The sequence below is a fragment of the Cannabis sativa genome, chromosome 8, assembly GCF_029168945.1.
Source record: "Cannabis sativa cultivar Pink pepper isolate KNU-18-1 chromosome 8, ASM2916894v1, whole genome shotgun sequence".
NCBI classification, from domain to species: domain Eukaryota; kingdom Viridiplantae; phylum Streptophyta; class Magnoliopsida; order Rosales; family Cannabaceae; genus Cannabis; species Cannabis sativa.
Window position 1 is genome coordinate 48129432 of NC_083608.1, and position 27150 is coordinate 48156581.

The 27150-nt window shown below is 27.9% G+C and overlaps 3 protein-coding genes across 3 annotated transcripts; 1 reads left to right on the forward strand and 2 right to left on the reverse strand.

Moving 5' to 3' along the window:
• Window positions 1-8336: 8336 nt before the first annotated feature.
• Window positions 8337-9098, forward strand: LOC133030658 (uncharacterized). The gene has a single exon (XM_061103469.1). The coding sequence runs from the start codon at window positions 8337-8339 to the stop codon at window positions 9096-9098; it is 762 nt and encodes a 253-aa protein (XP_060959452.1).
• A 2092-nt stretch (window positions 9099-11190) lies between these two features.
• On the reverse strand, window positions 11191-17702 carry LOC115699540 (protein trichome birefringence-like 43). The gene is made up of 5 exons (XM_030627007.2): window positions 17092-17702; window positions 13625-13796; window positions 12371-12546; window positions 12124-12282; window positions 11191-11687 (listed from the first exon to the last, which is right to left on the reverse strand). Exons 1-5 carry the CDS (start codon window positions 17448-17450, stop codon window positions 11387-11389), a joined length of 1167 nt encoding a protein of 388 aa, XP_030482867.2. The 5' UTR covers window positions 17451-17702; the 3' UTR covers window positions 11191-11386.
• Window positions 17703-22975: 5273 nt separating this feature from the next.
• On the reverse strand, window positions 22976-26327 carry LOC115699705 (uncharacterized). Its single transcript, XM_030627232.2, has 7 exons — window positions 25790-26327; window positions 24389-24526; window positions 24131-24244; window positions 23807-24017; window positions 23606-23720; window positions 23347-23514; window positions 22976-23206 (listed from the first exon to the last, which is right to left on the reverse strand). Exons 1-7 carry the CDS (start codon window positions 25886-25888, stop codon window positions 23170-23172), a joined length of 882 nt encoding a protein of 293 aa, XP_030483092.2. The 5' UTR covers window positions 25889-26327; the 3' UTR covers window positions 22976-23169.
• Between the last annotated feature and the right edge of the window lie 823 nt (window positions 26328-27150).

Consider the following 27150-nt stretch of genomic DNA (forward strand, 5'->3'; position numbering starts at 1 on the left):
TCATCAAGTTCCCTTTTGGTTAATTCCATTACTGAGTAGAAAGCATAAGCTATGATATCTTCCCATATATTGAGACTCAATTTGTTAACAAGTTTTGGCTCTTTTCTTGGTCTGCCTCTTGTCAACATGTAGTCCTCAAGTTTTGGCTCTCCGTGGTTATTATGTTCACTTGATTCTTCTTCTAGTAGCTCTATAATTGGTTCCACCTGAGCCTATGCTTCTCTAGTATTGTTGCTGGAACCTGGTTCAACCATCTTTTCCACCTGAATAGATCCTTGGTTCATGCTTGAACTCTCTTTTCCTATGTTTATGTTGCTAACATTACTAGGACTTGCACTCATGTTATCCTTACAAGAAAATTCATTCTCGTTAAAATATTGTATCTCTGCTAATAATGGCCTTGAAATCTCATCTTGATCTATCCCATAACTTATACCCTTCAACCCCATGTGAATATCCCAAGAAAACACATTTAATAGATCTAGGTTCTAACTTCCCAACATTATGATGTACAAAAGCAGTACATCCAAAAACTTTTAGATAAGATAAGTTAGGTTCCTTACCTGTCCACTTCTCTTCTAGAGTCTCAAGGTTGATAACTCAAGATGGACATCGATTGATCAAATATGCAACATTCATGATGGCTTCTCCACATTGCAGATGTAGTGGTTTCTTTAACCACATTCATGAGGATCTCATCTTTAAGACACAAAATGATTGTATTCCGAGCCTTCTAGAGTGTATCTTCCCAATCTTTTTTATCGACCCCATCTGGTTTCTTAGCATCTTTTGATCGAGCTTCATCGAGTCTAAGATTTCTAAGATGACCACGCCAAAGACAAAAGTCATTTTTACCACTAAACTTTTCAATGTTGACCTTAACACTCGTCATTTTTCGAAATCCATGCACCTACAACTCTGTCTTTCGATTTCTTATTCTTCCTGAGGTCTTATTCTTGATCTTCACTGATTAAGTTCTTTCTCCCACAGCCTGGAGCTCTGATACCACTATTGAATTTTACCAACACCAACTGATCCTATTTTTGCAAACCACACACACCATAAAGAAACTGAACAAGAACAAAAAATGGCAAAGAAACTAAAAATCTATAATAAAAGAAAACAGAATAAAAAATTGACATAGTGCATATAGAGGTTCGAACTTTCCCTCATAATTGTGAAGAGTCTATTCCTCTTTACTGAACTCCCTTAGATTGGTTTAGTTCATGCATTGATATTTAATAGTAGATATATTACAAATCAATAGGCAACACCTTAGAAAGTGTACCAAACCTCTCTGAACAGCCTCAAAGTTTTATAGCTGACCATCGTTCTTTATTTTCCGATCAACTCATTGCTCTCTAGCTTTTTACTTTCTTACCCTTGATCTCTCAAACTTATTGAATATAGTGAAAGTACAAATATATATATAGCCAACATGGCTTGAGAAGTTGAGTAACAAACCTAATTGAAAAATGATAACTATAACAAACTAAAGATTCTAACTGTGTAACTAACTACCAACCGAATACAAAGCTTGGATGAACACGTGGCACTAGCTCTAGTGAGAGTTGATCCAACATATACAATATTATACCTCCAATTATATAATTATCGTACAATTTCTTAAGTGAGCAAATACAAGAAACATTAAAATTATTCTAAATTACATTTAATTCAAATTACATAAAAGAGTATATTTATCGGTAATCCAAACTCAACAAGATAAGAATATTATAAGATAAATGCTAAGGGATACCTTATGGTGCCAAATATCAGATGAGGTGACATACAATTATTGGTACAAATCAATATCGAATCATATACATTTTAATTTAATAAATACTATAATTAATCTCTAACTACTTATAATACGCCACATCGATATAATATTGTCCTATTGGACACTATAAAATACTCAAATTATAATAATGTGGACGCCATAAATTAGGATTTAGATCATAAACAGTTTCGAATTTTTATTTTTATTATCTTAATTAATAATGTGAACGGGTACATACATCAATCTCAAGTATGAAGTAAGTGTTTGGTCAAAGTGTCCTGGAAACTTTAACAATATAACAAAAAAAAAAGACAGCTAATATAAGGAAGGACAAGTCAATTTTGCTTTATAATTTATTATTATTATTATTATTATTATTGGTTCATAATATTTATTTTAATCCAACAAATTCTTCTACGCGTTTTTTATTATAAGGCATAGTGAAGTGTAGGGTTAATTTGTTGTAATTATAGTCAACGTCGACACAGGTCACATCGCCTCACCACTTGCCATACATAAATTTTATTGGTACATATAATGGACCCCTTAAAATAGACGCACCCCTTTTAGTTCTAAAATAACTTTTTAGTTAAGTTTTTTACCATATAAATTATAGTCATTTAAGATAGTTTATAAAATTTTAAAAAATTAAAAAAAATTTAACACGTTAAAAACTAGATTCAAATAATATCTTGCACGCGTGATTATTTTATTTTATACCGTATAAAATAAACTATTTGAATATTATTTTATATATTGTAAATTATTTTAAATTTCTTAAAAATTTGTAAGATATCTTAAATAGCTACAATATATGAGTATTAAAAAAATTAGTTTTTTCAAGTAAGTAAATAGTGCATCAATACACTCCTTTACAAGGGGTACATTGTAAAATCATCCTATATACATGGCCGACCTTGAGCTAAGACGAAGGAGGCGGGTCGCCTTAGGCTTCCACCGCTCAAGGCCCATTTCAGAAAAAAAAAATAAAATATAATTATTAATAAAATAAAGGGAAATTTGCGGCAAAAGTCCCCAAAAAGTTCAGTTTGATACAGATAAGTCTCCAACTTCCAAAAATAGCGGCAATAGTCCTCAAGGTCATGTTTTTTATTTTTCCGTTGGTCTCCAAGTTAACAGATCCGTTAAACCCAATTCAAATACCACGTGTCGAAATATTATTAGTGGGTGTTATTATTTTAATTTTAAAAAAATAAATAATAAATAAATAAATAATTTAAAAAAACTTCTTTTCTCTTTTTCTTTTTTTTTTTTTTTTTTCTTCTTCTTCTTCATCTTTTTCGTTTTTTTCTTCTTCAACTCAACCCCAACCAGACACAAAGTGTAACCGGAGCACCACCACGACCCCAACCACAACCACATCCCGACGGCTTACTCCAACCAGCCCTAACCCCACTTCAGCCCTGACCCCACGACCCCAAATTACCAAATTACTCACTACAAAACAAAAGCATAACAATTTAAAAAATAGTCAAAAACGCACTAACCGTACTACGAATACCCCTACGTTGCAATGCTTTAGAGGCGGCATATGACTGCCCATTGCCCTAATTGCAATTGGATTGGGTAAAAGTGAAGAACGCGGTTTCCATCATATTCTCATCTTTTATTATTTTTTGTCTGCACAAACAAATCATCACATTTTAATATTCCATTTTGTTTTGTCTTTTATTGTCACTTCTCACGTCTTATCATTTGGACCAGAAGAAATAAGAATAGACTAACTATATTAAGTATAAGTTAAAATATTTTATTATATGCCTCATTTGTTTTATTTTATAGTGTGGTAAATAATTGTCTCAATTTTATTTGTCATACTATAAATTATAATATTGGTGGGTGAAAATAAAACATATTAATATGATTAGTGAAGGTTAGCTTTTTTTCATAATCAGTGTTTCTTAAGTGCCACCGTTATTAGTAAAAGCAAAATATTTATAATGTTGAATCAAAATTCTTGAGAAAGTTTCAAATATAAGACTAACATATACAGTTAATTTTACATTACATACATTAGATAATAGATATCATATCCAAATAAAATAAAGTATTTACATTTTCTCATAAGGTGTCTTTCTCTATTTTGTCAAATAATGTTGTTAAACATTCTCGATTATGGGTTGAACGTGTTTTCACAGAGTTTTTTGTTCTGTCTATTTTACTCTTATTTATTTTTTATTAGTATATTTAAATTATTCTTTAAATAAAATATATATAAAAAAATTAATGACATGGACCAATCAATGACTGCCATGTGGCCATTGACTTGACACTTAATGACAAAGTATTTATAGAAGTTCTAAAAATATAACTCAAGTATTATTATCGTAAAAAATTAAATTTATGTATAACCCGGAGTTAAACTTAGGTATTTATACAACAAATTATTCTAATATAAACATGATATTTTAATTTTTTATGAAAAAATAATTAATTAGTTTCTTACCATCAGCATAAGTTATCAAAAAATTATTTTTGAAACGCAAAAATATAAATGAATAAATAAATAAAATTTTTGAATCAATTTTATTTCATGCATATAAACTTTAAATTAAGGTAATTTTTTATGATGTGGCAAGAAAGGATTGTAATTGAGTTTTGTGAAGTTATTTTTATAATTATTTTATATTTTATTGAAAAAATAGTATATTATATTATTTTACAATTTGATTTTACTATTGGAGTATTTCTCCAAGGGATAATTATACCACATACTGAAATTTTTAATTGTTTTATTTTTATACTGTGTGGCATAATTTTTTTTCAAAAATATTGTGTAAGTTTTATATTGTGTACTGTGTTAAGTTTTCACTGTTGTTCTACTGTTGTTTTTTAGTGGTTCCACTGTTGTTTTTTAGTGGTTCCACTGTTGTTTTTAGTTGTTCTGTTTTGTGTTCTGTTTTATAAAAACACAATATTTTTAAAAAAAAAATTCGTGTGACAGTATTTTTGTAAAAGTTAACCCAAATTACAGTATTTTTTGTAAGTTTCCTTCTCCCTTTAATATAAAGGCCCAAGGGTTTTTAGATCTTGGGTCCGGCCCAATACTTGTCGTCCATATTATTTTGGCAAATTTACTTGAAATCGTCGAGAGTACTTTATGATTTTTTTACAATTTTGCTCATATCTATATATATAAATAAAGGAAAGCATAAGAGCATTGATGTGGCATCTTTTCCTTCCATTTCTCTATTTTCTCTATTTTGTTATGTTTTCTAATTTTTTTCTATTGAATAATAAGAAAAAAATAATGTAACCTCCCCATTCTTAATTTTTTAATAATCTATTAGTATTCTTTTAAACTATTAGTATTCTCATCTATATATATATAGATATTTTATTACACCCAAAAAATATGATATATATATTTATAGTAATTTTGTAAACCTATATAATTGATTAATCTTTAACAATTCAAAATATATGCATACATATTTATATTGCAAAAAAGTATATACATATAGCTATATTTATATATCTATCTATATATTTATATATATAATTATACAATTCTAATGTTAGGATAGATAATGTAATCCTTTAACTTTTCAAAGAGCTAATTTTTCTATTCTCTCATTTTTTTCTCAAATTTTTATTCATTTTTTAATTATTTTAATTAATTATCTGTTAATTCATATTTACATTAATATTTACATTGATTTTATCATAAATAAAGCTTTTGGCATTCTTCAAAAGAAAAAAAAAACTATTCAATAAATTCATGTTATAATTACAAAATTTATTTTAAGAGACCTTTGATTATACCTTCTCATATTTCCATATAATATATATAGATGAGTTGAAGATATAAAAATACAAACACTTTGACACATATATGAAGATGGGAAGGGAAAAGAATTTTAAGAAGAGGATTAAAAAGATTGGAACAAATTGCCATGGATGATCATATATGCTAAAAAAAAATAGCATTTTATATATATGAGGTTTCTTTCTAATTATTTGTTTTCTCTATTTTTTTTTTATATTTATTCAATTTTTTTTTTATTATTTTCATCATCATTTTATAATGTCAAGTATTCCTACCTTTCACTTCTCTATGTAAATATTTTAACAATATATTTGTGTTTTTTTTATCATTTTTTACTCCATTTTTTATACACATGTATAAATATTACATATATATAGTGTAATATTAGATACTTTCTCATTTTTTCTCTTTCCTACTATTTGTATAATTTTTTAGTCTTACAATACATTTTTTCTCATTAAATATTGAGATGATTTTTTAGTGCATAGAAAATGTTATACCACTCTCAATAGTGTAGATGATACAAAATAATAATGATCATACCTAAAAATAGAGGCAACTATAACAAGTACATGATGAAGAATATTATTTTTAATTTATTTATTTAAAATATATTTTGTGTTAATAAATGCTAATGGTTCTATATTTGTAATAAAATAAATGTCTTGACATTATTTTAATATTGATTATGTGATCATGATACTCATTTTTAGCATTAAAAAAATTAATTGAACAATAATAATTCATCTCTAATAGGATTGTTAAAAACAAAAAATACTCTCAAAAGTGAAAAAAAAAAACCATGATAATATAGAGAGGTGAGATGATACTATATTTTTCAAATATCTTATTTTTCATAATTTTTGATAATTTCAATTTTTTAATTTCACATAAATAATATAATTAAATAATTGATTTGTCTTAAAATAATAATAATAATAATTTAATTAAGTAAAAAGTAAAGTTACATGATCATTCAACTTATAATATTTATTTAAAAATAAATGCAACAATAATATGATAATAATTTTCCCACAACAAAAAAAACTAATTAAAGAGGTGGCAGTATATTCTTCTTTTGCTAATCTCTCTATTTTTGTAGTAATTTTAATATTTATTACAAATTATGAATAATGCTAATTAATTAATTAAGTTGTTGTATGCCTATTATTAAAAAAATTAAGTAATAATTAATATTAATAATTGTAATTTATAATTGAAAGTTTAATTAATGTTTTATATATTTTTTTATTAATTTATCAGTGAAAAAATATGTGTGTTATTAGTGACTATTAATTTTATTTTAAAATATAGTGATCGTCGATTTTTAAGAAAAAATACACCTTAAAAATTTTTCTCAAAAGATATTTTAATAAATTAATTGTTAATAATTAAAAAAATTCATATATGTAAGACTAAGAATGATAAGATAAATCATATTTTTTCAATGCATTTTTATTATTTTTTAGAAACTTCAGTTTTTTTCTATGATATAACTTTGTAAAAAATTCACATTTAAAAAATAAACTTTTTTCAATAATAATTATAGCTTATGATTTTTTTAAGACCGCGCAACGCGCGGCTTTTGTTTCCTAGTTTATAATAATATAGGATATTATGAAATTTTAGATCTTCATCAACCCATATTCCTCCATGTCCCACTCTTCACGTCAAATTAATTTTTATTATTTAACAAGTAATCAAAAAACCATAAACTTTTTCATGTTCAAGGAGCAAGTAAGAAATAATTAATTAATATATACTAACTTAAAAATAAAAATATATACTACATTAATTTATGTTTCATGATACTAAATAGATGTTACGTGTCAAGTCAAGTATGTTAATTTTATTTTAGTTTTTAGTTTTTTTAATATCATAATTTTAAAATTAATAATATTAATGTAGTGATAATCTTTGAAATTTGAAAGCATACTAACGATAATGCTCAGGTTAAACTATCAAAACATTCAAATTTAATTTAAAATAATATTTAAAATTTAACTAATTCTAAATATCAAAATTTGAAAATAATTTTGAATAAAAAATAAAGAATATGAACAAATTTATTATTAATTCCAATGGATTAATTATATTTAGGTTTAACTAATTACATAGATCCTGACCACGTGGCAACATCTAATAATTTGTGTTTTTTTTTAAAAAAAAAAAAAAAAGTTTAGAAACTCATTTAAATTTCATTTATTTCTCAAACAGAATTCCCCTTTTTTAAATTTTGCTTAAAACCCCATATAGGCTAGAGATAGAGAGAGGCCACGTTTTTGTGTAAAATCTTAAACTATAAAAATAAAAATAAAATAAGGATAGATTTTTTTTTAATATATTCAAAATTAGATATCCAACGTTTGTTTTTTTTTTTTTGAATCAAGATACCTTATGTTTTTTATTTTAACCTAAATAAATTTATAAATATTTTTCGTCAAAAAAAATTATAAATATCTGTTTCTTAAACTTAAAATTAAACCTTTTTTTTTATATAAAAAATTAAAAATTAAAGGTTTTATATAAAGTTAAGTTTAAAAGGTACCTAAATTTATCTTTTATAATCAAAATTTAAATATGATTTATCTTATTTAAGTTTGAAAGATCTATATATATTTGGTGATTCGAAAATAGAAACCTAGATCAATGTATATATATTAGGTATCCATTACTTTTTTTCTTGTCATTACTAACTTTTTGTTTTTGAAAGCGTAATTACTAACTTTTAAGTCTCTTTTATAAATTAATTATTAATCAAATATGAATAACAACAACAGAATCATTCATAAAAGTAGTAGCTACACAAATTCAGTAACCCTAACAGAGATTATCCATCTAAATAACCCTAACATTAACAATTACCAAAACCAAAAAGAGGAGCCCATTACACAATTCCAGTTCAATATCACCTACCGCACCATAGTCACCAGCTGCTACGGCCACGTGTCAAACGAAGACGGCGACTACACCCCCGACGGAAACACGCCGGACGTGGTCTACTACCCAGCATCAGAAACCTTGTCAGAACCATTAGGCGTTGACAAAATGCATAGTTTTGAGGCAACTTACAAGGCTCTCTCACCCATTTTATCAACTATTGGAGTCAAACGTCGCAGTGCCAGAACCGACGTGGCACAGGCTGTTACTGAGTTCTGTAAATGGTTTATTAATGCCAAAAACAAGTATTCAAGATTGGTTGTGGGTGCAGTGGCGATCGAGAGACAGGTAGAGCAATGGGAGCGTAGTATGGATGATGATGATATTAATGATGAATTTTATTGGATGGATAATATGGAGATTGTGGATTTACATCTTGATGGTTACAGAGTTGGAGAGGATGATGATGATGATGAGTTAGGAAAGAGTTGTGCAGTGTGTTTGGAAGAATTTGGAGTGGGAACAAAGGGTGCGAGGATGCCTCACTGTTTACATTTGTTTCACGTGAATTGTATTTGTAATTGGCTTCGAAAGAATTTATCTTGTCCAGTTTGTCGATCTCAGTTAGATATTAGCTCTACTTAATTTTATAATTTGGTTATTTCTGATCCATTATATGTTCTTGAATGCCATCTTCAAATTTAGTGAGACATTGAAAAAACAAAATTATATATTTTTAGGCCCAGCGAAAAATATAGTATTTTCAAAATTAATAAAAAAATATATATACTTATTAACGGTATTCATTAGACCACATTAGGGGTGTATATTTTTATGAGGGAAATTTATATGCTACACTAACTTTTGTTATTTTTTTACAAAAATATTGTTTGGCGGTAATTTTTTATTTTTTTATTGTATTTTTTTTTATAAGTTTCATATTCAGTATACTGTGTTAAGTTTTCACCGTTCTACTGTTGTTTTGCTTTGTGTTTTACTGGTGTTTTATAAAAACACAGTATTTTTGAAAAGATTTTCGTGTGACAGTATTTTTGTAAAAGTTAACCCAAATTCCAGTATTTTTGTAAATTTTCCCAAGTAACCCAATATAAATATCGGTTGCAAATATTTAATCGTAACCCGCCCAATAAAAATTTAGAAAAAGTTCAACCTGCCCAATGATTTTGTCGGTTTGGTCGGGTTAACCTGTCCAAACCATTTTTTTTTATAATTGTTATTGTTAGTTTCTAGAATTCAAGTAATTAAATTTAAAAAAATAAAAATATATTATTTATATTTTAAGCTAAAAAATGCTATAGTTTAAATTAATTTTAAGAACTTTAATATAAGATAAATATAATTGAGTAAACATAAAATAATTGAATAAAATAATAAAAAAAAGTGATAATATAGTATAGATTTTAAACTTTAACTTCAATATCCAAATACACTAAACCTTATTAACTATAAAATCTAAGTTTTAAGTTAAAAATTAAAATGTCCAAACTTTAAATACAAAATAGTTTAACTAATAAATGTAATTTATATAATATAAGATATGAATTTTATTAAAAAATATATAATCGGTTTAATTCGGTTTATTCGAGTTAATTGGGCGGTTTAGAATAATTTGTAAACCACCCAATATATTCATTGGGCGGTTTGGATTTTCATTGTATTATTTCGAGTTGTATTTTTTGTCGGTTTATTCGGTTTGGTTTGGGCGGTTTACTCGGGTTGGGCGGTTTGTAAATTTTATTGAACACCCCTAGACCACATCCAAACCTCCAATGTTTTTAGTCCTATTCAGATCCAATCCAATTGTATATTAGATGTTAAATTTTACCATCCGATCCAATTCATTTCAGTCATCCAATTAATCAGCATCTATTGGATGTTGGATCGGATCGGTTCTATCCATTGAATGTATTTCATGTATATCTATTGCAGTCATTTGGGTTTATTAAATATTTTAGACCTAATATTTTTTAAATCGGATCAGATCCATCCAATATTTTAGATCTACTATTTTCTTAATCGGATCGGATCCATCTAATATTTTAGATCTAGTATTTAATGGATTGGATTGGATCCATCCAATCTAAAAAGAAAAGTAAAATTTTAATGTTAATTTTCATATATACATAAATATATATATATATATATATTTTTATGTATAACAATATAAAATCAAATTACTCATCTAAAGTAAATGAAATATTAAGTAATTCTATTAGATGTGGGATGTATTTGATTTTTGGACAACCCATCCAACATTTCGATCCAATCCAATTAGATATTTAAAAATAATATTCAATTCATTTCAATCACAACTGGATCCAATCTTTAGCGGTTGCTTATAATTAGATTGGCCGGTTGTCATTAGATTGAATTGATTTATAAACATCCTTATGTATAATTTTAAAATAGAATAAACTTTTTTAGCCTCTAAACTAAGTGGCTCCAGGCACCGACTTAGCCTGTTTATGTCTAGAAATGCATAAAAATGGATTCTTTTATATTCCACTATCTAGTTCATATAATATCCTATTTTCTTCTAGTTTGGCTTCACATGTTAAGTCAAAATGGCAAGAAATATAACAATTAGATTAAGGTTCTGGATTTGGGTTTATATATGAAACTTTCAAACAATTTTGTCATTGGTTAGGGGTTAAAAGCAAAATTAATTAGTATAAGTTAATTAGCATCTATACATGGGTTGATTATTATCAACAAATTACTATATTAACTTGATATATATATACTTATTCATTATAGCCATAAACAATATAAAAAATCTAGTACATACATGTATAGATGTAAAATTTATAAGCACACTACCTTTTTTCTTTTTCCTCTTTTCATTTTTTTGGTAGTTACATTATTGATAAGAATTAATAACAATATAACTAATTATAATTAGTATTAAGTAATTAATTTTGTATAAGAGAAGCATATAAGAGAATATTCCAAGTATCGGGTACTCCGGCGAGACACCAATGACTGCAGTCCATGTCACGGTGGCCGCCGTGGCCGTAGAAGGAGGGGTGACCGTCCTTTCTTAGCTGTGACAGGGCTGTGACGTTAAGCAAAGTGACAGGCATTGAAATGGAGCGAACCACTCTCTCAACTACCAATTCTGCTGGGTGTGGGCCTGGTTTGTAGCTCAACCCACTTAGTGCTTTTGCTTGTCCACTACAGCTCCTCCCACTCATGTCTCCCCATTCCGTTGCACTGTTTTACGTACATTAAAAAGCTCAAACATATAATTACATGCATTATATACAAACAAAAGCATTTTCATTTTTGTTTTTAATAGATAAATAAAAGGAAAAAGAAAAAATTAGAATACATAATACCCACTTTGAATTATACTAATAATAATAGTATGCTGTTTATTATAGTGTTTGGGTGTTTTATTTTTTTTTTTACAAAACTTCCATTAACTCACAAAAATTAGACGCCAATATCCCATGACTACATTATCGGCAACAAAATTAAATAGTTGTATGAAACAAAAAAAAAATATTATACTAATAATAGTATGACAGTGTTAAGCACTAATAATATTTCTTAACAATTCTTTATAGTTAAATAGTGTGGAATAAATTATTAAGACTTGTAATTAGCATAATTAATTAATTGAAATTTAATTATGATTATGACTTACTTATTATGGTCTGGGGAAACCCCTTGAAAGAAGACTCTAGTTTTAGCTGGATCCACATTGGTGTCGACCCACTTAGCCCATGTGTTCAAAGCTTTCTCGTACGCAACCAATCTATTCATGTCTTTCACTAAGACTTGCCCATCTTGAATCAAATCCCATCTGCACTCAAAAATTAGTTTTTACTTCTATTAATTAATTGTATATATATATAAACATATGTATTATATATAAATAAATAAATACGTACGGCTGTTTTCTGCCAGTGTGAAGCCACCAGTGCCAGGTGTTGAAGATCAAAACGTCGACGTTTTTCCACAATGTTGCACCTCGAACTGAGTCGAGTTGAAGAACTCGTCCCACACTTGTGCCTACAATATCCACTAGAAATGCATTCCTAGAGAACATTATCTTCAAATTGTATGCCTGCACAAATTTAATTTATTAATTAATTGTTATCATATATACTTATATATATGTATATTTTATTGTTGCACTTGAGTTGTTAATATATTATTATAATGTTTTCTGATTAATTATCACCACCTAACCTAAGGATAACAAAGTGAATATAATAATTAGGGTTCTCTGAGTCAAATATATACTTCATATAGTTACTATTAAAGTCAAAAAAATCAACTTATTAATTTGGACCATGCACACTTAATTAATTAATAATCAACAATTTTTGGTAATATTAAGAGATTGCCCACTATAAGTACATGCACTAGTTAATTTATAGTTACCAGCAAGTACAACATACTTTTAATTAAAAGAGAAATCTTATAATTATTTTTATAAAAAGTATGACCTCATTATATATATCAACTACGAAATCTCTTGCTTTTATTGACAATAATAAAATTTGTGATTAAAAGTAAAAAAATTATAATTAATCATAAATTATCATTCTTATAATGTGAATAAAAGTTAGTCATAAAATTTATAATTTGTTGTGACTAATAAATATATTTTTAATAATAATAATATTTATTGTGACTACAATTAAATTAGTGACCACTTGTATTTAAATACTATATTTTAATCATAAGTAACATTGTATGGTAACTAAAAATTACTTTTAGTTAAAAAAAATTTATATTGACTAAAAAATTGTCAAAAGTAACTATTTCTTTAAGTATAACAATGCTTCTTTTAAGGCAATACATATACCAAAGTTTTCATCATATATATATATATATTAAATCATTAATAAAAGCTTGTGGTTCTTAATTAATACTTTAATTATATTCATATTTTATGATATATAGTACGTAACAAAACATTAAGGGTGATGTATATATGTAGAGTTAATTATTGTCAAATCATCATAATTATTCATTGTCATTATTAGCGATGCCCATATATTTCAATATTCAAATCAAATAATGTATATTATTGACGTTGCCTTTTAATGATTTATATTAAATATAACTATTAATGAGGCAGCCATGATGACTTTATACGTATATATAGAAGAGATATGTATATATATCTTACGTACCGGAAATGAAAATACAGAGAGGTCTCCAACCCTAACCGATTTGTATTGGACCAATGGGTTAGCTGTATGAAGCATGCAAGTAAGAGATTGCCATTGGTTTAAGCTCAATGAGTCCCCAACAAACATTATGCTTTTTCCTCTAAACCTTGTCAAGAAATCTCGCCCATCGAATCTATAAAATCAACAACCAATAATTTAATTCAACGGTGTCCAATCCAATTTAATTATAATACAATACAACAAATTAAAGGGATTAGCCCCATGTATTATTATAAGAGAATAAATTCTAAAAGATACCAATAATGTCTAGTATCATTTTCCGTGTTATATATTATTAGTATAATTAGGCCGGATCTCATATCATAATACTATAATTAAGATAATAACACTAACCAATATAGAGTGCTTCCTTTAAATATGGTGCCTACTGTGTCTAATAGCGGCGCTTTTATTATAAGCATTGTTATTGGGCAATGGGCACAGTATTACCCAATACGTTTTACAATTGGTTAGCAATATTTTTTAAAATTATATAAAACTTGATATTTAATTATAATAATAGTGTATTAATTTGGGCATTTCTTCTCTTATGATATGGTGAGGTGAGGATGAGGAAATTCACCAACAGCCTTTATTTGGGTCCCTCAAATATGTCTTTTTCCTAAATGACCATGTAGCCGCCATAATGATCTATTGGACTACTGGACTAGGGTCTACTTCCATTGACAAAACTATTAAGTAATCAATAAAAGAAAAACTACATATCATTGGTTTTTCAACCACAAGAGATTGTGGTCCCCCTCATCTCATATATGTACATTATGTACCTATAATATATTAATTAACATATTGTTCTATATATATTTATATGACTGCTCATCAGAATCGTAGACAAATAGGAAACAAGCATATAAAATAGCCCCTCTTCAGTCTTCATCACCAATAAATAATGCCAATACCATGATGATGATTTAAGCAAATTCTCTCAATATATATATATATAATTGATTAGAGCTTTATAAATTTGAAGATAACTCTAATCTCTCTTCCATGAAAAGAAGCTCATATATGAATTAATTGCTAGCCAACCATTAATGTGCTTTGTACTTATATAAGAAACTTATTGTTATTATTATTTGATATATTAATTTCAACCTAGCTAATAATTAAATGCATTAATGTCTACAATCTTGACTTATATGTAAACATTGTATATATAAGTCATGAATTAAACCGATCTAAGTGATATACAGTAGAACCTCTATATAAGAATACTCTATTCAAGAATAACCTCTAATTTGTTATAAAAAAATCAAGTCCCGATTTGGGCCAGTTATAAATAAGAATAACCTCTAAATTTGTAACGTCCCCGCTTCAAGCCTCCATTGGGTCCTTACACCCACGAAATAAATGGCTCTTATACACGAGTACGTCTCTCTGGCTGCTTCCCGGATTGATGACTGACCCTACAGACCAACACAAGTGTTTCCAGCGTGCTTTGTCCTCACTCACACGCATCCTGGGAAAACTTCCCAGGAGGTCACCCATCCTAAAATTGCTCCAGGTCAAGCACGCTTAACTGTGGAGTTCTTTCGTGATGGGCTACCGAAAAACAAGATGCACCTTGTTGATATAGGTAGTACCAATCAATCCATTTAAGCTCTCTTCAACTGTGTAGTCCCATACCTACACAGTCTTAGAATCATCCCACTTGACCTTCCCCAGGCGATGTGGGATTGCACAACTTACCCGGTATTTCTCCTTACGGATCACGGGACTACTGACTGTCACAATCACCCCCCCTTAGGGGTCCGACGTCCTCGTCGACCACACTTCCGGCTGGGTCAAGGCTCTGATACCATTTGTAACGTCCCCGCTTCAAGCCTCCATTGGGTCCTTACACCCACGAAATAAATGGCTCTTATACACGAGTACGTCTCTCTGGCTGCTTCCCGGATTGATGATTGACCCTACAGACCAACACAAGTGTTTCCAGCGTGATTTGTCCTCACTCACACGCATCCTGGGAAAACTTCCCAGGAGGTCACCCATCCTAAAATTGCTCCAGGTCAAGCACGCTTAACTGTGGAGTTCTTTCGTGATGGGCTACCGAAAAACAAGATGCACCTTGTTGATATAGGTAGTACCAATCAATCCATTTAAGCTCTCTTCAACTGTGTAGTCCCATACCTACACAGTCTTAGAATCATCCCACTTGACCTTCCCCAGGCGATGTGGGATTGCACAGCTTACCCGGTATTTCTCCTTACGGATCACGGGACTACTGACTGTCACAAAATTGTAATTTGTTATACATTTTCTAAGTCCCGTATTAACAAAGTATACCTCTATATAAGAATAATTACATCTTAATAAAATATATACATGTATTTTGTAAATTTATTTATGTAAAATTAATAATTTTATTTTAAATTATAATACATGTATGAAATTATATTTACTCTAAAATATTTCTATTATGATATATTATTAATGATTATTTATTGTTATTATTGTTACATTGATATTTTTTGGTTTTTTAATTTTTTTTTTCTAGTGTAACTCTATTTAGTTATAACCTCCCAATTAGAATATAATTTACTTAATCCCAAGTGTATTCTTGGATAGAGGTTCTACTGTATATAACTACACTTTAATTTGTACAGCTTATTTAATTAGAAATGACTAAAAAAATTTACCAAACAATAATATTTATATATTTGTTGGGTGGTGGTAACTAATTAGTTGGAGTAAAATTTAAGGAAAAATTAAAAACTTGGAGAGTGACTTTTAAAAGTTTTGGTTGGTATATATATATGATATGTTTAGTTACAAAAATATCAATTTGGTGGATTGGTTAATTTCCAATCAAAAGTTGAAAAGCAACCACAATATTTTAACACATGCTCAATCAAAACTATTCTCTGCATTGAAAGAGAAAATTAAATTTAAATTATGTATATATGGTTAATTTAATTAATTAAGTGGCCAAAAACCATAGAGAGAAAATACTCAAAACTATAACTTTAATCTGCATATGCAGCCAAAGGGAATGACCACATGAAATGGACTTATCCAGCACTCACAGCTGTATATATATAACACATATTTTTGTAAATTGTAATAATAAATACATTACTTCAGATTATTTATTATTAATAATTAACCAGCCCACATATTTATATTAATATTAACATTCCAATATTATCCAGCAACTATTTTTTGTTATGTAATAATCTAACTCATCAGTCGTCAGTTCCAACAGAACTTTCCCAATCCCAACTAACTAAAGGAAAAATACATGACAATCTTTTAAAAAGAATAATTAATAAAAAAACACAAACAAAAATGTAAGCTTTCTATTCAATTATACAAATTATAAATAATCACCCAAAAAAATACCCTAACATACTAAAAGCCAAAAGATATTTTTAAAGTAAAAAAGAAGAGAAGGGGATGAAGGGTACCTTGGTAATTTGCAGGAAGTGGGCTGCCATCTGAGCTTAAGGTAGAGCTTGTCAGGTCGACCGTTCTGTACACAATCAAATTCCTTCTCTACAAAAGGACATTTTAAGGTGTCGTAGAGTGGATACGACGTGTCGTATACCCAATTACCATCCCAGAAATCACACCCCTTCGTCGTAATTATTCTCGTATTATTAATAATATCGTTATTACCATGTACTACGAACCTGTTGAAATGATCATGATGCTCAATATTATTATTATTATTATTATTACCTTTTGCTTCGTTTAGAACTAATAATAATAAGAGGAACACCACCACAGCTAAAATTTGCCTTATCATTATGATAGAACCCATCATCGAGAGAAAGAAGAGAAAAAGAGGTTTTTTTTTTTTTTTGGTAGGTGTTAATTAAAACTTGCGTGATGACTCAATTTTGAGTCTCTATTGGAAATAAATGAACTTATTTTGGAGGCTATATATATAAGAATATTGGGATGTTTTTTTATTTGTTAAATTAATATAAAATACACTTATAATAAACTTTTTAAACAGAGAGAAAGAGTTGATGAAAGTGATGGGCTATCAAAGGAAAATAACTCTATCAAAGTTTATATGTTTATCCAATTAGATAATTTTTATTTATAATTAGTTATATAGCGATGGACTCAGGATTTAAAAAAAAAAATATTGTTGGTGGGATTTAAACTTTAACCTCTAAAATATATGCAATTTAACTTAATTATTACACCAAAAATAAGATTATGTTTATAAATATTATATATAAATTATGAAATTAATTATATTAGAGAAAAATTAAATATTGATTAGCTAGAGCCACGTTTAAAGAATCTCTCCAATCTCTTTCAGTTGGTGGTGGACATATTTGGTGTGGAGTGTTGAAGACACCAAACCGAAGGCCCTTATTTTTCAGGTGGTCCTAACGAATATTTTCTACAATTAATATAATTCAAAATATATAAAATAGTAATGTTAATTATTTTCCAGTAAAATAATAAACAAAAATATATAATTGTGTTAGTTTGGTTGGTTTGGTTGGTTTGTTTGGAAAGATCCAAAAATATGTTTTAATTCTCTCAAAATAAATAAATAAAAATGTTGTGTGTGGCTTGTTTATATTATGTGATGGACTATACTAAATATATCTATAATTATTTAGCTTTTTCCTACTAAAAGAAAAAGAAGAAGAAGAATTAAATATTTATTAACATAGCTATCTAACTCTCTTGAATATTGATTATAGTATGATCACATTATTTTCATAAATTAAGAGATATACATATAGAGCTAGCTTAGCAAGAAAATAGGCTTGGGTGTTAGCTAATTCATTGAAAATATGTTAATCAAATTATTGCAGTACATATAAGCTACATTAACCCAAAAGTGGATTGAATTGTATCATCACCTTCTTGTTAATGGAATAACAAACTCTAAGATAATCTGTCTTCAAGATGACTAGGTACCCCAACCGTTTGCACTGAAGAAGACTACTCTATCAAACAACATGCTATATGGGCTTTAGGGACATGCGATTGTGTTGAAATAGTTGTCACAGAAAAATCTAAGTTGAGTCGCGAATTAGGTCGCTTTCTTTAAGAAGTTAGTAGCACTGTCCAGAATTGTGCAAACAGACTATCAACATTGTGCTAGAAAGGGAATAAGTTCTCCAACTATTATTGGAGGAAGTGCAAATTCCCAAATATTTTTTGTCACAACAAAATTCGTGACTAAAAGTAAGAAAATTATGACTAATTATAAATCAACATTCTTATGTTGTAACTAAAAGCTATGTGACTAAATATATTAGTTACAAAATTATAATTTATTGTGACTAAATATTTTTTTAGTCATAATACTTGTTATGACTAAAATTAAATTAGTGACAACTTGTATCTAAATATTATATTTTAGTTATAAGTAACTTTTTGTTGTGACTAAAAGTCACATTTAGTCGCCTATAGTATTAGGCACGGTTATATAAATTGTCGCCTATACGTACCCTATCATATGCGACAGTTTTAAACCGTTACAAATGAAAAAATGGCGACGGTTTCGAACTGTCGTCAATTTTTTCTATTTTGCGACATCGAATAGGCGACGGTTATAGAAATCGACAGTTTTAAACCGTTAGAAATGAAAAAATGGCGACGGTTTCGAACTGTCGTCAATTTTTTCTGTTTTGCGACATCGAGTAGGCGACGGTTATAGAAATCGACGGGAATACTTTATCCAACGGTTTAAAATCGTCCGAAAAAACTATTTTTTTATTAGTGGCGTGAAGGTTGACTAAAAAATTATAATTAACACTCCTTAAAATATGAAATGTAAAATTCTTATAAATATCAATCCATACAGATCAGTCTATCCTACACGGCAAACAAGCTCAAAAATATTATATTTGATGTAAGTATAATTTAATATAAAATTTCACAGTCATAACATTACCTTAATTATAACTTTATGTTCCTCAAAATTAAAATAATTGAGTATGTTATGGATAAGTACTACACTATTCGTATATATTAGTTATCAAGACAAGCAACCCAAAGCTTCATTCTTGTTACATATTAACCAAAAAAAGTTGACAAGTATTCTTTGATCGAAAACGTCCAAACCTCAATTAATTAATTAATTAATTAATAATGTTAACATACACATATATTGGTATCCCATCAATTTATAGAACACCAATCAAATACATGATAATATATGCATATTCACATCAAGTAACACCTAATTAATAAACGCGTACGTACATATATATATTAGACTAAACTTTATTTTGATATACCAAATCATTCACTTTTAATTAATTATTCCAGTCCTTCAAAATTTCTTTTAACTATAAATGTTATTGAATTTAAGAATTTTTGTTTAATTTTACTAAAAAAATTTGACAAAAATGAAAATTTAGGGACACAATTTGGTTAAAATTTTAAGACACATTTAATAGATATCAAAGTTTTGGGGCACAATTTAGTATATGGATCACATTAGCAAAATTGAATTAAATTAGACAGAATTACTTACATCCAACAATACTTTAAGAGAACTTTTAACGACTTAAAAAATTCAAAAAAAATAATTTAGTACATATATCAAAATTGAGAGCTAGCAAAATTCCAAATTAACCTATATATTATTATAATTGTTTATCATCATAATTAGATCTCTATATAGTAGAGGTTGCAAAATTTTATTTTAATATATATATTACTTGGAAACTAATAATAATATATATAAATTAAAGAAAAAATGGGCAATATATATATATATATATTTATATAAAACAGAGTAATATACTTAAATGGCACTCAAATAAATTAACTATAAATATTAATTTTAAAAATGTTAAATTATTAGATTTTAATTCAATAATAAATAATAAAAGAAAATTTTAAGTATTTATACTAAACTTAGCTACTTAATTTTTATCTCTTTTTCGGCTAAGTACTTTTTTTTTTATTAATCGATAAAACAATTTCAGTCCATATAATGTAAATTTATATATATATATATACTTAATTAGATAACTAAATTAAATATAGAAAGCCAAAATATTCATTTATAAGATAATACTCATTAAAAATGAAAAGTTTCTACCAAAAAACTCATATTTACTCACAACAAATTTGTTATTAAAAGTAAAAGTTATGATTTAAAAAATATCATTAAACCTTATTTTATCACTGGCAAAAGATATTATAATTTTTCTTGATAAAATGCATATATTTTAGGTGTCATATTATCATTACTCATAATTATATATGAAGAAAGGGTGATAATATGCCTATATAGGACAAAGGATAGAATAGGTTAGTTTGTTTGTGATTTGAAGTGGTTACTTTAGACTATGGAGATGTAAAATTGTGCTATATTTGACATAAAAAGTAATTTTATGGTAAAATTATATCAAATTTTAACTTTGTGCTCCAATGCACAATTGCAAATTTTTGATGTAAAATTTAATATCTAATTAATAATTTATTAAAAAAATAAAATCTAAATGTTTCATAATTTAATGTGATAGTTTAATATACTAATAAAATAATAGAAATAACATAAAAGTAAATGAAAAAGTAGTGCATTTATTGTGGCGTAAATTTTACATCATAGCAAATGTTGTGCTAAATTTTGTACAAAATTTGCTATGTGCCAAATTTACATCATTTTTTGGCACACCATTGGAGCACACTTATTAGTTTTTCACCACTTATTTACTCGACCATTAGAGATGCTCTTAATCACGAAGAAATAATAGTTTATTGGGAAGAATAATATGATCAAAGTGTTCTCCTTTTTGGATGAACAAGTATGGAGTTTTTACAAAAATATTAAATTTTGGGCAAAAGTTTATAATTATACTCACACAGAATTTTTTATAAAAATACTTTTTTTATATAAAATAACCGTAAAACAATAAAATAGAACAATTAAAATAGTGGAACAACTAAAAAATAACTGTAGAATGACCGTGAAAAATTAACACAGTACATAGTATAAAACTTATACATTATTTTTGAAGAAAAAAAAATACAATATTTTTGAAAAAAAATTCGTCCCACAATAAAAAAAGTAAAAAAGTTGAAAAATTTTAGTATGTAGTGTAAAAACCCCTTTAATATATATAGTTAATTACAAATTTTATGAGTGTTTTTTTTTTTTTTTTTTTTTTTTTTTTTACAGAAGTATAGTTTTTATTTAAAAAAAAATGGTTATTTTATGAAAAAATTAAAGAAAAAGATAAAAAAAAAAAAAAAAGACGAGAAAATTAAGTAAGAGTTACTAAGTACTCTTATGGTAACTAGAAGAGCAACCAATTACCATAAAAAAGTAATTAGGTACTCTTTTTCATATTTTTTTAATTTTTTTCTAAAATTTTCTGTATGGGAAAGAACTATATTTTTTTTCAAATTTATACTTTAAAAATCCTAAAATTTGAAAATTCTTCATTAAGAATTTTTTTTTTTTTTTTGAAGGATTTAATTGGGCGGTCTTGTATAGCTTTTATATATTCATAATTAATTGCTATAAAATAAAATAAAAAAAGTGGGTGTAGAATGCTGGATTGGTCTGACACCATATACATGAGAAAACAACTTAACAACATTAAGATTATTGCTTCGAATGTCAAAAGATAAATTTCAGAATATAAAGGTCAAAGTTTGATGGTGTAAACCAAATTAATTTAACTTTATAAACAGATCTAACAGCAAGAAAGAAAGAAAAAGAAACAACAAGTCTAGACTGTTTAAGGTTGGGACCCTTATTCATGTGCCATATATCTTATACGCAATGATATATATAATAAGTATATATATAACTTAGTTAAACTAACAAACTAACCTATTCTATCCTTTGTCCTATTCATGATAAGCTAATTAGATAAGCTTTAACTAAAAATAATGATGGGCTAACTCGATCTCATCATCATAAAGTGGTTGTAATCCAAGAAAGGTATCAATATTTATATACAATTTCTTCAAATTATTGACTGATTATGATGTAGCACTACACAATACATATATTTATATAGATTTTTATATATTTAGCGGACTAAGAGTGTTAATGAAGGGTTAAATAGCTGAGATTTGAAAACATATTAATATATAATTGTTATTTTTAATAGGTATAAGATGGTTATTAAATAAGAATTGTTCTTAGTTCTTGGGAAATATGATAAAACATGGTTGGCCAATGTTAGAGAATCAAGCTAACTTAGCATTAATCATGAGCAAGACAAGTCAGCACAAATGTTTGAGCATTTAACTTTCTGTGTACGTGTAAAGAGGGACAGAAATGGTTAACTTGAATTAACATCATGGGCAACCAATTTGCTAAAAACTAAAATTTAAGAACCAATATATCAAACCTATAACTTTATTAGTACAAGTAATTATAAGGGAACTCTAGTGTACTCAAAATACATTATGAGGCAACATATCAAATCACTTTTAAACATTATGTACTTCGATACAATATATTACAGCTCTAAACACTTTTATTCATCATAGTTGAACATTGTCTTATTTATATAGCCTTAGTCACTAACAGATTCTCAAAGTTTAGGAATAATCACACGTAGAAACCCATCTCTGCACAAGTGAAACAAATAAAAGTAAGCTAATAAGAGCTAATGCAGTTTTACATTATTTTTAGGAAGAGAAGAGTTAAGGCAGATTCAAAAGATAATCATTCATAAGTGTATGAGTATAGAAATGTGGTGATGACTTACAGAAACTCAGCTGAGACAGAGTCTTTGTTGACATTAGCTGGAAGTGGCCACACAACCTCATATGGGCCTTCAACAATCTCTCTTCTGAGATATGCAGAGGCAGTAGAGTCATTTGAACAGCCTGACATTTGCCAGTGCTGTGTCGAGCGTTTTCCCGCTACAGATAACCTGCCATAGAAATCGCAAACTTGTAAGTCTCACATTGATAACGTGTAAAAACATAACACCTTATATAAAAGTTTATCGACACAAATCTTACTTATTATCATCAACTTCCACCCTAATGTCTTTGACCCTAACGCCTGGAATCTCAACGGTGATGACAAAGTTTTGTCCAGATTCTGCAACATCCATCCTTGGCGACCATTCCATTACTGCAAATATATTAAAAATGAAAACATTGAGAATAACGAGTAAAAGCATCATTATGTATATATAACATCAATCAAACACTACCAACCATTAGAGCAGGAAGAGTGTTGCTCCCTTTGATGACTGAGTATTTCACTTTGTGTAGCAAACTTAGGAGGGTCATCATGATATTGCTCAGCAGGTTGTTTTGGAAATGAAGGCCTAGAAAATGAGGGTCTTTCTGGAGAAACATAGTAAAGACCCTCAGTTCTAACATCAGAGGATTTAGGACAAGTGTCTGATTGAGGAGGAGGAAGTACCTGCAATTTAAAAATGAGTCTTAAGAGACTTAATTGAACAAAGTGAGAGTGAGAAGGAAAATAGAAAAGAATCAAAAAACAAAAAGAAAAGAAAGAGCACAAGTGACAAGTACCTCATCATTGGATCCCTGCCTCATGAAATTAGCTTGATAAGCAGATCCTTGGCGTGCGAAAAACAGCCTACTGTCAAATCTTCTGGTGGCAGAGTTTAAACTGGTGGTGGTGTTCTAAGACAACATAGGCAAATCGGATTAACAAATATAATTGCAAGTATAATTTTTCATAACCCCGTGTAAATAAATTTAGCATCTACAACTTTAAAAAAGTAGTTACTAGTTAGTTAGTTGATGTGTATTGAGAACAAAACTTACTGGGTTTGCAGTCTCCTCAATCACGTCATCATTTGAAGCTTGTCTCATGAAATTGGGTAGATAAGCAGATCCTTGCCTGGCAAAGTACATTTTATTATCGTACCTTCGAATCACAGAGTTTAAAGTGCTGCTACAGTTCTGAGAAACCCAAAAAAAAAGTTAATTTAATTTAATTAGTATAAATTTGAGTGTTAAAACCAATCACCAAGCACAAAACATACACAACAGAACAGAGAACATATTAAAGAGCAAACCACAAAAGAACAGCAATAATCAACAATCACAGTACACCCTTCAACACTCTCCAATGAACAAATATATCAACTCTAATACAACTCATAGCAGATATTAGTGTGGTGCACACATAATATTTTCAACTGTAAATGCTAAGGAATGCGTTTCTTCTCTTATTCCTATTCAGGAGTCTGTGAAGACTGTCTGGAAAAATGAATTCTATGTTAGGACAATAAACATCCATTCACTAAATTTCATAGAGAAAAAAGGTTCAAAAACTTTATTTGAATAGAAAACCATCTTTATTAACCATATCTCTGTTACCAAATAAGGTAATAATTCAGTTGGAATAGACACCAAACTGAAACGATAACCGGAGTACAAAATAGCAACTTTAACAAAGCTATAAGCCATTATATTAATGGACCGCTTAATAATTGTAGTATAAGTATTAAGCTCAACCTAACAAGAAATGATTCTAGCAAAGTACTAAAATATGAAATCAATGAATGGTTAATTTAGATTTTTACTTCCTGAACTTTAACATACTAACTCATGCCCTTGAACTTTATAAGTTGTTAAAATTCCCCTTGAACTATTGAGATTGTTAGATTTAAGATTTTTGTTCAATTTTACTAAAGAAAATTGGAAGCACAATTTAGTATATGTTAAAGTTTAGGATGTATGATTTGGTAGATATCAAAGTTAAAATTTGGAAGTACAATTTAGTTATAGACAATCGCTACATTAGAATAAAAATCTTTAAATCTAATAATTTCGATAATTTAAGAATAATTTTTAACGATCTGAAAAATTCAAAAAGTGTGATTTGGTATAGGGCAAAAAATCCTAATTAACCTCAATGAATTGATCAAGATTTTAAGCTGCTCATAAAACTGTTTCCACTACTCTATTCGTGCCTTTTGTAGTGAAAGAATCATCAGTTAATTAAACTAACTCATAAGATTAAAACAAAGGGATCAGATCTGAAACAAAATCATCATCACAACAAAAATATGGGAATAAAGAACCAACAACAATAGAAAAATAATACCCTAGTCACCCCTCTATTTAAATATTGATGAAATAAAATAAAGATCTCATTTTTACAAGAAAGTAAACTACTTTGAGGTTAGTTCAAGAGAGAGAGAGAGAAAAAGAGAATACCATGGGGAGGACATGAGTGGGAGACAAGGAGTGATCATCAAGTGGAAAGTGAGAAGCGATGGTGCTGATTCTGCGTCTGGCAACAGCTTGAGCCTCCATAATCAATGGGGTTTTGGATCAGTCTGATCTGATCAAAGTGATGACTGATTAAATCAACCAAAAACAACACAAGCTTTAGTTTGATGTAGTAACTAGTAACTAGTGACTAGTAGTAGGAGTGAGAGAGTGGTGGAATGGAATTTGTATAAATCATTGAATGGAAACCAATTGCAATAATAATAATAATAATAATAATAATAATATTTGGGAAGTAAGAGAGAGGGAGATAGATAGAGACAAAGGAGAGAAAAAATCTCTTATCCACCGATTCAACTCTATGAATATTCATTCATTCATTCATTTCACATGTAGACGTGGCTCATTTCCATTATACAAACAAACCTATCACCTCTTTTAACATCAAAGTTTAGATTTTTTTTCTACTTTTTCTTTTTTGGTTTGTTTGTGGTTCTTGTACATGATCCTTGGAAGATTTCTTTCCTTTATTTATTTATTTTTTTTTTGCCTTTTTTTATCAATAAATGTGGGGAATTACCTCCCTATTTTTAACCTTTTTTTTTTTTTTTTTTTATTTACGATTTGGGTTTCTAAAGTAGTTGCAGCGCTAGTTGCAATAAGAATTTCTATACGATTTTTTATTACAATTTAAGTTACAGCGCTAGTTGCAATAGGAATTTCTATGTATAATTCTATAAGAATACAAAAAAAAATATATATTTTAAAGTGTAAAAATAAAAAAGACTCAAATTTTTACCTTAATTTAAATGAGGAGTTAATAATTTTTAAGGATTTTTATCTTGACACTTTTTTTTCCTTCACATTTTTAATTAAAAATGATCTTTTTTAATAATTTTACGCACTATAATTTTTTTTTGGCTAATTAGGATTTTTTCTCCTTAAACTTTGACATATACCAAATCATGTCCCTGAACTTTTTTTGCCATTAAAAATTCCCCTGAACTATTTATTTTTGTCTAATTTCATTCAATTTTACTATTTCAGTGATTGTTTATGTACTAAACCATGCTCCTTAGATTTTGATATCTACCAAATCATACCCCTCAAACTTTGATATCTACTAAATCATGCCCTTGAACATTCATCAATATTAGAATTTTCTTACTAAAATTGGACAAAAGTCCTGAAATCTAACAATCTCAATAATTTAAGGAAAATTTTTAACAGCTAAAAAAATAATAATATTTTTGATTAAAATATTATTAAAAAAAATTAGCAAAAAAAGTAGCGAGCTCTAAGCTTCCTATCCATTCTAACTTCTGATTTTTTTAGCTAAAGAATGT